The 12,656-nt window shown below is 46.4% G+C and overlaps 1 protein-coding gene across 2 annotated transcripts in view; it reads right to left on the bottom strand.

Annotated features, from left to right (window-relative positions):
• DNA2 (DNA replication helicase/nuclease 2) overlaps positions 1–12,445 on the bottom strand; it is an 89,082-nt gene extending 76,637 nt beyond the window's left edge. Inside the window, exons 1-5 of one of the 2 annotated variants that reach the window (XM_073548144.1) lie at positions 12,188–12,445; positions 7,873–8,040; positions 6,355–6,541; positions 3,900–4,045; positions 3,667–3,789 (exon numbers count right to left, since the gene is read on the bottom strand). In XM_073548144.1, the coding sequence (XP_073404245.1) occupies positions 3,667–3,789; positions 3,900–4,045; positions 6,355–6,541; positions 7,873–8,040; positions 12,188–12,291 (728 nt within the window). In that variant the 5' untranslated portion in view covers positions 12,292–12,445. The remainder of the gene's footprint in view (positions 1–3,666; positions 3,790–3,899; positions 4,046–6,354; positions 6,542–7,872; positions 8,041–12,187) is intronic. The other variant, XM_073548145.1, reaches the window with a different exon arrangement.
• Positions 12,446–12,656: the final 211 nt, after the last annotated feature.

Below are 12,656 nucleotides of genomic sequence, written 5' to 3' on the forward strand. Positions count from 1 at the left end.
ATCCTTCGTTGCTCCCAAGCATGACATCACACTCCCTAGGAATAAGATAATGCCACTGTGGCGACCGTACTCCTGGGGGCGACACAAGTGCACTGATGCCCAGCCACTGCTCGATGCATCTGCTGGTACATTGACCCAGACCACTACATTCCCCTCGCACGCTACCCGGCCTGAATCTGACCCTGATGAAACTCAGGTTACCCTTCCCATATACAGTTCCATCTTACACGGTGACAAAGAGGAAGCTGCAGATGAAAGTGCAGGTTCGGCCCACCCGCCATCAGACACACCACCGTACTATCAGGGGCCCTGTGCCAGTGCCGTCGCCAACGAGTGGGCCCCCCCTGCTTGCTCAGGATCACAGCACTTGCAAGGTTGAAATACTGTGCAGTGAGATGGAAGATGGGGACGACGAGGAGTCCAGACTAGTACAGGGATTCCCTAGCGAGGAGACGTATTTGATTGTTTTCAATGTTGGGACAGCAATTTTTGGGGAGCACTATACTCTGGAGAATGATAGATGGGGCCCACCATACACTGGAACATTCCAAAGGTGGACATCAGACACTGGAGCAGCATTTACAGGGCCCATTATACACTAGAGCATTAGAAATGGGGCCCATTATGTTTGGAGCATTATTTGGGCCCATAAGACAGTGGAGCTTCATCCATGGGGACCAACATATACTGTAGCATTATGTGGAGCTCATCATATACTGTTTCAAACATTATATGGGACCAATGATTCTGTATGGAGAAATAGATGGGCCTCGTCATGAGATGTAAAAAGTGAAGTATTTTTCATTGTACTATACCGCTATTTCTCTGCCGTATCGGAGCATGATGAGTTGTGGTATTATGTGTTAAAGGGGCGCTCTTTCGCCCAGGGCACATGAAAACCTGGAGCCAGCCCTACCCCTCCACAACTTTAGCCAAATAACCCCCATTTTTCAGTGAGTAACTTGTATTATGAAGTTAATTAAGGGTGACCAGCTTAAGTAAGAAGAATTGATGCTTTTGGCATTCAAATGAGCACTGTAGGTGTGTTTCCTGTCCTCCTCTCACTGCCGACTTTTATTCCCCATTGACTTACATTGGGTTTCGTGTTTCGGGACGACCCCGACTTTTCCCTATAATCGGCCGATCTTGCTCGACCCGACTTTTGGAAAAGTCGGGTTTCACGAAACGAAACTCGACCATAAAAAAACAAAAGTCGCTCAACTCTAGTCACAGCCAGAGGACCCGGAGACAGCGATGGAACGGGGAGCGGTAAGTATTGCTCTGCTCCCCCGTCATGCTCACCACCCCCCTCCTGGCGCCCGGTCTCTTCAGTCCCTGCCTCCAGCATGATGTCAGCGTCCCAGGCTGTTCCTGCATTCAGCGGTCACGTGGTACCGCTCATTAAATATGCACATATTCATGAGTTTAATGAGCGGTACCACGTGACCGCTGAATGCAGGAACAGCTGGGACACTGAGATCATGGGGGAAGCAGGGGGGCTGCAGAGACCGTGCCAGGAGGGGGGAGTATGGTCTCTGACACCCCCCCACTCCCCCTCCGACCCAGTATATGCCGAGAGGGGGACTTTCAGTCCAAAAAAATGGGCTGAAAATCTCGGCTTATACACGAGTAGATACGGTAATCTATATAAAAAGCAGTGTACTTTTACAAAATGTATCAACACTTGACAGCATTTTCTAAAACCCCTACAAGTTTTGCAATGAAAAGCAGCATTAATTAATTGGTAACGCAGATTTGACCTTCAGAGTGGATCAATTTTCCCTGCAGATTTCACCCTCTGCAATAGAAAGCATGAAATCTGCAGCAAAATGCAAACCACAGTGGGAAATTTCCTATATGGCTGTACCATAAGGCCTGTTTCACACTTCAGTTTTTTGACGTCAGTCAAAATCCGCCAATTTTCGAAAAAAATTTCCCCCATAGACTTACATTAGTGGCGGATGTTGACTGACAGTCGTCCGTCACACCAGTTTTTTGACGGATCCGCCAAAATTTTACCGTCTCCCGGGCGGATGAGACAGACTCTGCAACGTTTTTTTTTCTTGACGGTCCGCTATTTTGAAGTGCGCATGCCCGGAAGCTTTGCTCGGGGAACATTTTTAACCCTGAAATGCCGTTACGGGATCGGCAAAAATTCTCTCTCTCTCTCCCCCACGGATTGCAACTGACGTCAAAACAGGCCAGACAGAGCCAGTACATTCTGGCTACTGCCACTTCTAGCCTTGCCATTAACCCCTTCATGATGGGAGCTTTTTTCGATTTTTCACTCCCCTTCTTCCCAGAGCCATAACTTTTTTATTTTTCTGTCAATATGGCCATGTGAGGGCTTATTTTTTGCGGGACGAGTTGTACTTTTGAATGACACCATTGGTTTTAGCATGTCGTGTACTCAAAAACGGGAAAAAATTTCCAAGTGCGGTGAAATTTCAAATAAAAAGTGCAATCCCACCCTTGTTTTTTGCTTGGCTTTTTTGCTAGGTTCACTAAATGCTAAAACTGCCATTATGATTCTCCAGGTCTTTACAAGTTCATAGATACCAAACATGTCTAGGTTCTCTTTTATCTAAGTGTTGAAAAAAAAATTCCAAAATTTGCTAAAAAAATAAATAAATAAAAATGTGCAATTTTCCGAGACCCGCAGCGTCTCCATTTTTCATGATCTGGGGTCGGGTGAGGGCTTATTTTTTGCGTGCTGGGGTGACGTTTTTAAATTATACCAGTTTTGTGCAAATACATTCTTTTAATCGCCCGTTATTGCATTTCAGTGCAATGTCGCTGCGACAAAAAAACCGTAATTTTTGCGTTTTTAATTTTTTCTCGCTACGCTGTTTAGCGATTAGGTTAATCCTTTTTTTTTTTTTTATTGATCGGGCGATTCTGAACGCGGCAATACCAAATATGTGTACGTGTGATTTTTTTTTTATTGTTTTATTTTGATTGGGGCAAAAGGGGGGTGATTTGAACTTTTAGTTTTTAAACACTTTTTTTTTTTTTTTTTTTTTTTTTTTTACTTTTGGCACGCTTCAATAGCCTCCATAGGAGGCTAGAAGCATGCCACACTTCATCGGCTCTGCTACATATCGGCGATTAGCGGATCGCCCATATGTAGCAGACTTACTGCATTGCTATGAGCGAAGACAACAGGGTGGCGCTCATAGCAATGTGCCTGCAACAACCATAGAGATCTCTATAAGACCTCTGGTTGTCAAGGCAACACGTCGCCGACCCCTGATCACGTCACGGGGGTCGGCGATGCGCTCACGTCAAGCCCGGCGGCCGGAAGCAGTAGTTAAATGCCCGCTGTCAGCGTTTGACAGCGGGATTTAACTAGTTAATAGGCGCGAGCGGATCACAATTCCACTCGCGCCTATTGCGGGCACATTTATAACAGCTGACATGTCGCGGCTTTGAGGTGGACTCACCGCCGGAGCCCACCACAAAGCAGGGGACTCTGACCGCTGACGTACTATCCCATCAGCGGTCAGAAAGGAGTTAAAATATCAAAAACTCTGACAGTCCCAGTTACAAGTCCATAGTTTCCGTTATATGACAAATCGGACATGGCTTCTGTTATACATGGATGTCATGAACCGAATGCAGAAAGAATATAACAACAGTTTGTGAAAATATTATGAGTGGTCTTACAGGCCAGGTGGACAGTTAGTTTGAGTGACAGATGCTAAATAGTCGGCCGTCCATTTTTGAAACGATGGAAGATATTCTTCAATTTCTTGCAAAATGTCAGCTTGATTTAAGATTAATTGATACCTGGAAGAAAACAACAACACTAGCATTAAAAAAATATTAACCATTAAATAAGCATTGCCTTAAGGTAACATTACATTATTATCCAATAATAGCAGTATTCGATTACTTACATTTCTTTCAGATATTTTGGCCCATAAACAGTCTGGAGAGCGAGGTCTTGCAAAACATCCTCACGAAACCCACAAGCTGTTGCCTTTTGGAAAACGTCATGCAACATAGTACCAATCAACATTTGCCTCGAACCTTTATCACAAACCTAAAAGCAATCAGTAGAGCAGTAGGTTTTAGAAAGAAATGAATAATTTTCTACAAGAACACCCTTATAATCCTGTTATACCCCCAGGTTATAGCCTCATGAGATGGCGGTGCTATACCCACTGGCAGCCACTAATGACTACGAGTTTGCACTAACACTGAGATGAGCCTGTCTGTACCACTGCATGCGGTAAATGTGGTGTGCAAACAAAGCCTCAGGGGCCTCAAATCAAGCGACATACTTCCTCTAAAGGGGGTGGTCCGATACCTACAATGTCCTTTATAAATATCTATTTTCACACCCTGAGCACTTTCAGAATTTTCTTTATTATATAATTCCTGAACATTCTCCCTATACAGCAAATCCCTAAATGTGTTGCTTTAATTCACCTCCCGTGGCGCTTAGTTTGAGGGGAGTCTCAAACAGGACGGTCCAGGAGGCTGGGGCTGCACTCACTTTTCAGCATCTATCACCCCTTCTCGAGCAGGATGTCATCAGGGATGAGCGCTGCAGTCACTTGCCACAGTTTCTTTTATTACCACTCTCTGAAAATGTCCTGATACCATGGCACTGACAGAAACTGTGGTAGAAGAGATCAAGGTGTTTGCACTCTGTTTCTGTCCCCACCAGTCACAGCTTTTAACTGTAAAAGGAAACATGAACGGGAGTGATGATAGAAGCAGTGAGTGGCGCCAGTGCTCCTCACCTCCATGACGATTCAAAGCTGTAGGGCAGCGCTGGTGTCACTCACCCTGCTTCTGTCACCGCTCCCTGATGACATTTTGTTGGAGGATGGCGATAGAAGCTCTGGAGCGGCGCTGGAGTCACTCACTGCTTCTATCAACATCCCCGATGACTTCTCCTTTCGAAGTTAGACAATGTGGCCAGCCGGCTGGCCAGGACAGAAGCAAGGTGCTAGTGTCTCAGTTACTTCTCTCACAGCTTCTATCAGAGCAATGGATTGAGGACATCTACAGATGGTGGCAAAGAAAAAAAAAACTGTGGTAAGTGACCGCAGCACCACCTGATGACATCCTCTTGTGCAAAAGTGCTTTGTGTGTAAACATGGATATTTATAAAGGACATTTTAGGTATTGGACCACCCCCTTGAAGCCTTCAGCACTAACAGAAAATTGCGTCTGGTGATGTAAAAAAGAAAAAAGTAATTGAAATGACATATCTCTATATATAAAAATGTATGCATGTGTGTATCACCAACCAATCACAAAGCATCTTTCATTTCACCAGAGCTGTTCAAAAGAAGCTAAGCTGTGATTGGTTGCTATGACTAACAGTTTTCCTTGCAACCAATCACTAAGCATCTCTCATTTCACAAGAGCTGGTTAAAAGAAGCTGAGCTGTGATTGGTTGCTATGAGCAAGTTTTCCCACTTGACAACACCTCAGCAGACACTGACATGGTGGGACAAATCTAGCATCCCCGGGAAGATAAGCTCCCAGCCATAGTCTGTCCCCCAGAAAGGAGCAGTGAGTACATGACAGAAATGAATCCCCCCCCTCCCATGCGGTATCATTAAGTGACACACATGAATGTAGGAAAGCGCACATATTAAATGTCATGTGGATTTAATTTTTTCTCAAAGACACTTTTATGCATTATTGATGTGTTATTGTGCTCTGATGCTGTGAGTTTTTTTAAAGTGCTACTATCCCCATAATTCACCTGACTATACCCATATAACACGTAATGCTTTTCCCATAACAACCCATTAAATATGATACTATACTGCATACAGATGCTGTACATCCATGAGCAACTCAGCCGGACAAATTACAAGTTTACGGTGCATGAAAATGTGTGTGAAGGTTTCTCTACTGTACTAATGTATAAGGTTTGTGCCTGTCCATTGGTGAAAAGCATGACTGTGAGATTTATGGTGGCAGATAAGTGAGAATATCAGCCTGATCAGTAGAAAACCTGGGATCTTAATGAACCAGGTTTCTGTGCAATTTCACTATTCTACTTTCACTGTCTTTGACGGGATGATGTGGGATATTAGGGGTAGTAGTCCAGTGGCTCTGGCTGATGGGATGATGTGGGATATTAGGGGTAGTAGTCCGGTGGCTCTGGCTGATGGGATGATGTGGGATATTAGGGGTAGTAGTCCGGTAGCTCTGGCTGATGGGATGATGTGGGATATTATAGTGAATGTGGCTATGCGGAGTGGGCGGGGCTATACACTCAGCTATATATATGAAACCATTATAATTTGTTATAACTAACCGTAGCTAGTTACTATGCCCGGGCAGTGCCGGGCTCTTCAGCTAGTTTATAATAAAGAAACAAACCTTGAACTTCTCACTTAGGACCGATCTCCGTAAGCATCGAATACCGTTTGCTATGCTGGTACCAGAAATGAGAAGGTCAGGAAATAATATGACATATCCGGAATCTCTGTCTATAGTCCATGTATTTGGAGGTGTCATGTTACCCTCCAGGTGAATAATATCTCCCGGCTTCACTTCAAGTCCAACCCTGTGGGGGAAGAAGTAGTGTTTGTATGAGACCAATCCTGGAGAAGATGATGACGCAGTTAGCAGGGGTAGTAGACTCATATATACTTGACTCATGCAAGTCAATTGCAGAGCGCTAGTGTTCGTGAAGATAAGCAATTTGGGTGACAATCAGTTCCCCTTATCGCCGCATAAACATGCAAGTATGGTCATTTCAGTAGGGTGGCAGACTGCTCCCAGAAACCTCCGATAGCGGCTCATCAGACATTAGAACATATGGATCAGGGCTAAAATCATATAACTGCGGCCATCACACCAGATGGGAATCAGGAGTGGAAGGGGACCCAATAACATGCAGACCCAATTTTTTTTAGATGAATCAACCACGTACATTGGTATACCTGTACCCATAAAGCATTGTATGGAGGTGTTAAACTCCAGACCTGATTCATAAACACTGGTGTTTTGTTAACTCGTCTTGTCCTAGTGAAGACAGCACTGGACTAAGATGTTCATTAAGAGAAGCACACCTTTTAATGAATTTAGCACACCTAAAAACACACATGCGCCTCTGCCAGAAATCCTACTCCAGTCAGGGACTGGAATACATTTCTGGCATAATTTACACCGATATAGCAGTGTATATTTTTCAGAATTTCTTGTGCAAGCTTTGCCACACCCCATCTTGACCTATTTTAGCAAAAGATGGTCGGGACTGGTGTAAAAACACCAAAAGTCACAACATTTTTCAATATTTTCATGTGTTTTACACCAGAATTCTGTCAAAAAAAACCCCCAAGATTCGGGTCCTAAATGCGCAATTTACAGAAAGACTGAACATATTCTTTTGCCATTGTGTCATAAAGAGACATTTAAACCTTTACTCGCATTTTTAATTCCACCACCGACGATGCTGTGGTCCTCAGACAGGCGACATTCAGTTCAGCAATGATGTGCCAAGCCCACACATGGCCGCTGTGGCTAATAACTGGCTGAAGTACTCATGTGATACCGATATCACCACCGGAGCCAGCAGTGGTCTCAGTCAAATTAAAATACAAGTAACACTTTAATATCACTGCAATGTGTGGATTCACTCACTCACTCCACAGCCAGACGACACTATTGATCACTGTGGGACCTTACTCTCAGACAGTCGGGGGCCACAAGACCAGCAGCGCTCAGTCCACATGTGCACAATCCCTGCAGGGCATCCAATGCTTTAAGGTCATATTAAATGGGCTGTTTCACTGCAAAACTCACTTTGGCTAGGATTTAAAATCAGACAGTACATTTCCATGTAACAATGTAGAATAGAAGGATATGGCCAGAAAAGCTGATTATCATAGCTACCAGTCATCCTTCAGAATGCAGAGTTCTGCGTCTCCTCCATCCTGGTGAGCGGTGATGGTGAGATGCTTCTCCTCTCGGGCTGCGTACACCTCTCTCACATCCAGGACACAGTATCTATTGTACAGACCTCGGCAAAGTTTAGTCCTGGGCATTATCTTCTTAGGAGGCCTAAAAAAAGGAAGGAACAGTAAGGCTGGGTTCATACTGCGTTACGGCGCGTTTAACGCATCCGTTACATAGCGGCATTAACGCACCCATAATCGGGTCATAATCGGCATGCGTTAGCGATGTACCGTCATTCTGTGACGGACCCTAGGACACGGTCTGCAGCGTCCGAGGGTCCGTCACTGCTAGCGCAGATGAAGCATCTGCACTAGCGCGATCGCATAACACGATCCAAAAAGGCAGTTGCGCTAGCGCAGTCTGTTTAACGCATACGTTGAACAGACTGCCTTAATGCAATGTGAACCTGGCCTAAGTTACTGCCACATTGAGCTGCCCTTGTACCAGTGACTGTTGTGGAGGTGATCGGGGGGTGCAGCCTGAACTGTGAATGCGCTGACCCTCTGGACTGCTCTGGAGAAGGGGGGCATCTTCTGAAAATACTGGCGATGTCCAGGAAATTTGTAAAAGAGGGAACTGTGAGGACTGCAGGCCGAGTATAAGCTCTGGGCAGCAGGTCTGGATTATACTTCCCCCCTCCTCACCTTACTGACACAAGGGTCCAGTAATGGGGTGCAGGTCTGTCCTCACACCTGTGTTCTATGATACTTCCCATGTTTATAGTCATGATCACATTTGTTTTATATGCTGACATGGTGTACAAAAAAAAAAACACAAGGACACATCCCAAAGACCACCAAGAGCACAGAGAATGAATGGAGCGTCAGTTGAGCACGTGCACTGTCACTCCATACTAACGAGGATAAAAGTGCCCTGTCTTGCCTATAGGTGCTGGCCCCGGCAACGAGACCTCCATACGGCGCTGTCCCCGGCAGCGGGACCTCCATACGGCGCTGTCCCCGGCAGCGGGACCTCCATACGGCGCTGGCCAAGGCAGCGGGACCTCCATACGGCGCTGGCCAAGGCAGCGGGACCTCCATACGGCGCTGGCCAAGGCAGCGGGACCTCCATAAGACAATAACTTATTTCCACTGGACAACCCCTTTAAGCTTATGGAGTATTCTGTTACGAATAGGTTATCCCCTGGAGAGGTGATCAGTGGGGTCCAATTGCTGGGACCAGCACCGATCAACTTTAATGTCTGGTAGACAATAGCAGTGGTGCCCGCAGTGTGAACACCGCCCCATTCATCATCTATGGGGCTGCCGGTAAGAGACAAGTGTGGCGCTGGTGGGTGATGTGCACTGCGGCCCCAGACTAAGAGCCCACGTTGCAGAAATGCTGTGGATATATCTGCAGCATTTCCGCAACTCCCTGCCGTGGGTAAAACGCATGCGGAATTCGCATGCGTTTTCCCGCAAAACACGTTTTTACCTTGCAGAATGCTATCGCTTTTCCAAGCGATTTGAAGCATCGCTTGGAAAAGTGATTGACAGGTTGGTCACACTTGTCAAGCATAGTACTATGCGGCATCAATAGTAAAAGCTAGGATGTAAAAAATATGGTTATTCTCACCTTCTGACGGCCCCCGATCTCCTCAGCGGCGCTCCCGGTACGTTCCGTTCCCAGGGATGCTTTGCGCGAAGGACCTTTGTGACGTCAGGCTCGCGACGTCATCTCAGGCGATTCGCGCAAAGCATCACTGGGAACGTAAGATGCTGGCAGCGTGGCTGAGGGCGGGAAGGCTCCGTGGGCCATCAGAAGGTAAGTATATTCCGATTTTTTATTTTAATTCTTTTATTAACGGGAATATGGTACCCAGGGCATGGAGGGGAGTATCCCCTCCTCCAGACCCTGGGTACCATCCGCACATGGAGCGCACACTTTATGCATGGTGGGCATAGCCACATACGTAAAGTAACATAGTAACACACGGTAGTTAGTAAGGCCGAAAAAAGACATTAGTCCATCCAGTTCAGCCTATAAAATTCTGTCAGCATAAATCCCCAGAACTACGTCCTTCTAAAGAACCTAATAACTGTAAGATCCAATATTGTTACGCTCCAGGAAGAATTCCAGATTCTCACCCTAACTGTAAAGAATCCTCTTCTATGTTGGTGGAAAAACCTTTTCTCCTCCAGACGCAGAGAATGCCCCCTTGTGACCGTCACCTTCTTTGGTATAAACAGATCCTCGGAGAGATATTTGTATTGTCCCCTTATATACTTATACATGGTTATTAGATCGCCCCTCAGTCTTCTTTTTTCTAGACTAAATAATCCTAATTTTGCTAATCTCTCTGGGTATTGTAGTTCCCCCATCCCATTTATTAATTTTGTTGCCCTCCTTAGTACCCGCTCTAGTTCCATTATATCCTTCCAGAGCACCGGTGCCCAAAACTGTACACAGTACTCCATGTGTGGTCTAAACAGAGATTTGTACAGAGGCAGTATAATGCTCTCATCATGTGTATCCAGACCTCTTTTAATGCACCCCATGATCCTGATTGCCTTGGCAGCCGCTGCCTGGCACTGGATGCTCCAGGTAAGTTTATCATTAACTAGGATCCCCAAGTCCTTCTCCATGTCAGATTTACCCAGTGGTTTACCGTTCAATGTGTAATGATGATATTGATTCCTTCTTCCCATGCGTATAACCTTACATTTACCATTGTTAAACCGCATCTGCCATCTTTCAGCCCATGTTTCCAACTTATCCAGATCCATCTGTAGCAGAATACTATCTTCTCTTGTATTGACTGCATTACATAGTTTTGTGTCATCTGCAAATATCGATATTTTACTGTGTAAACCTTCTACCAGACTGTTAATAAATATGTTGAAGAGAATAGATCCCAACACCGACCCCTGCGGTACCCCACTGGTCACAGCGACCCAGTTAGAGAATAAACCATTTATAACCACCCTCTGCTTTCTATCACTAAGCCAGTTACCCATTTCACACATTTTCCCCCAGACCCAGCATTCTCATTTTGTGTACCAACCTCTTGTGTGGCAAGTGAGCGTTTCAATGCAATCCTATGGCGGCGGAATCGCCGAGACTCCGCAGAAATAATGGACATGCTGCGGATTTTACCGCTATGCGATTCCACAGCGGTAAAATCCGCAGCATGGGCACAGCAACTGCGGAATCCCATAAGATTGCATGGGAATGTGTTTTGTTAGCTTTTATTAAGCGTTTTCACTGCGGGGAAAAAAAGCGTCGGAAAGGCTTAAAAAACGCAACGTGGGCACATAGCCTAAGGCTGAGTTCACACGTGGCGTTTTTTCGCGTTTCCGCGCAGTTTTAACCGGGCGATTTTGCCGCGAAAACGCGAAAAATAAGCATCCCATGCATTCCTATGGGATTCCGCAATGCTGTGCTAATGCTGCGGTTTTTACCGCGGCGGAATCGCTTCGCGGTAAAAACCGCAGCATACTCATTAATTTGCGGAATCGCAGCGATCCTGCACCCATAGGAATGCATTGTTCCACTTACTTTCCGCATGTGGCTGTGCACACCATGCGGAAAGTAAGCAGAATATTTGCGGATGGTACCCACGGTCCGGAGGAGAGGAGACTGTCCCATATCCCTGTAAAAAATAGAATTTAAAATAAAAAATATTGTTATTCTCACCCTCCGACGTCCCGCGCAGTCTTCCTGCTTCTCTTCACGCTCTCGTTCCCAGTAATCCATTGCGAAAATGCCCGCGATGGCGTCCGTTCTCGCGGGATCGCGAATGACTGCGAGACGTCGCGATCCCGCGAGAATGGACACCATCGCGGGCATTTTCGCAAATGATTACTGGGAACGGATGCGCGGGACGTCGGATGGCAAGAATAACACCATTTTTTATTTTTTTTAAATTCTATCTTTTACTATTGATGCCGCATAGGCGGCCTCAGTAGTAAAAAGTTGGTCACACTCGTCAAACACTATGTTTGACCAACCTGTCAATCAGTTCTCCAAGCGATGCTCCAGATCGCTTGGAGAACGCTAGCAATTCTGCAAGCTAAATACGCTTGCAAAATGCTAGTTTTTCCGCGGGAAAATCGCGGGAATTTAAAATGCGATTTTCCCGCGGACTGGAATTCCGGAATTCTCGCAGTAATTTCCGCGAGAGTTCCAGTACGTGTGCACTTAGCCTAATAGGTAAAAGCGCCTGCTCTGCCCATCGGTGCCAAGCCCAGCAGCCAGACCCCACTCATCAGCACCACTGTTACTGGATACCCCTATAAAGCAAAGCCGCTACCTGTCCGGGGGCTTCTCCTCCAAGTCTGTAAAACTTCTCTCCATCATCATTTCCAGCAGATCATCCTCGGAGGGCGCAGGACGCGCATCGCTGGGAGCGTCCATGGCTCACACACTGTACACTGTGACTGTCACTCAGCGGCCGCTCGTTCAACCATCCCGCGCTGTCAGGACGGCGGCCGGCACGGTACAAACATAGAAAGCGAACGCAGGGTTCAGCGCGGGAAACGGAATGAGCGCGCGCATAACAGGGGCAGCGCCGCACTGCGAGGAGTGATAGCGGGCTGTGAGGGGAGTGATAGCGGGCTGTGAGGGGAGTGATAGCGGGCTGTGGCTGTCGTCATCTGACAGGAAGGGAACACGGGATGCGATGCAGTGTCCATCCCCTCAGCAAGGACACAGACAGGACCGCCCTCAGCAGCCATTAGGCTCTGCCAGTGCCTCACAGTAATGAGTCACTTTTTGCAGCA

The sequence above is a fragment of the Dendrobates tinctorius genome, unplaced genomic scaffold (assembly GCF_039654945.1).
Source record: "Dendrobates tinctorius isolate UK_male_01 unplaced genomic scaffold, ASM3965494v1 ptg000156l, whole genome shotgun sequence".
NCBI lineage: Eukaryota > Metazoa > Chordata > Amphibia > Anura > Dendrobatidae > Dendrobates > Dendrobates tinctorius.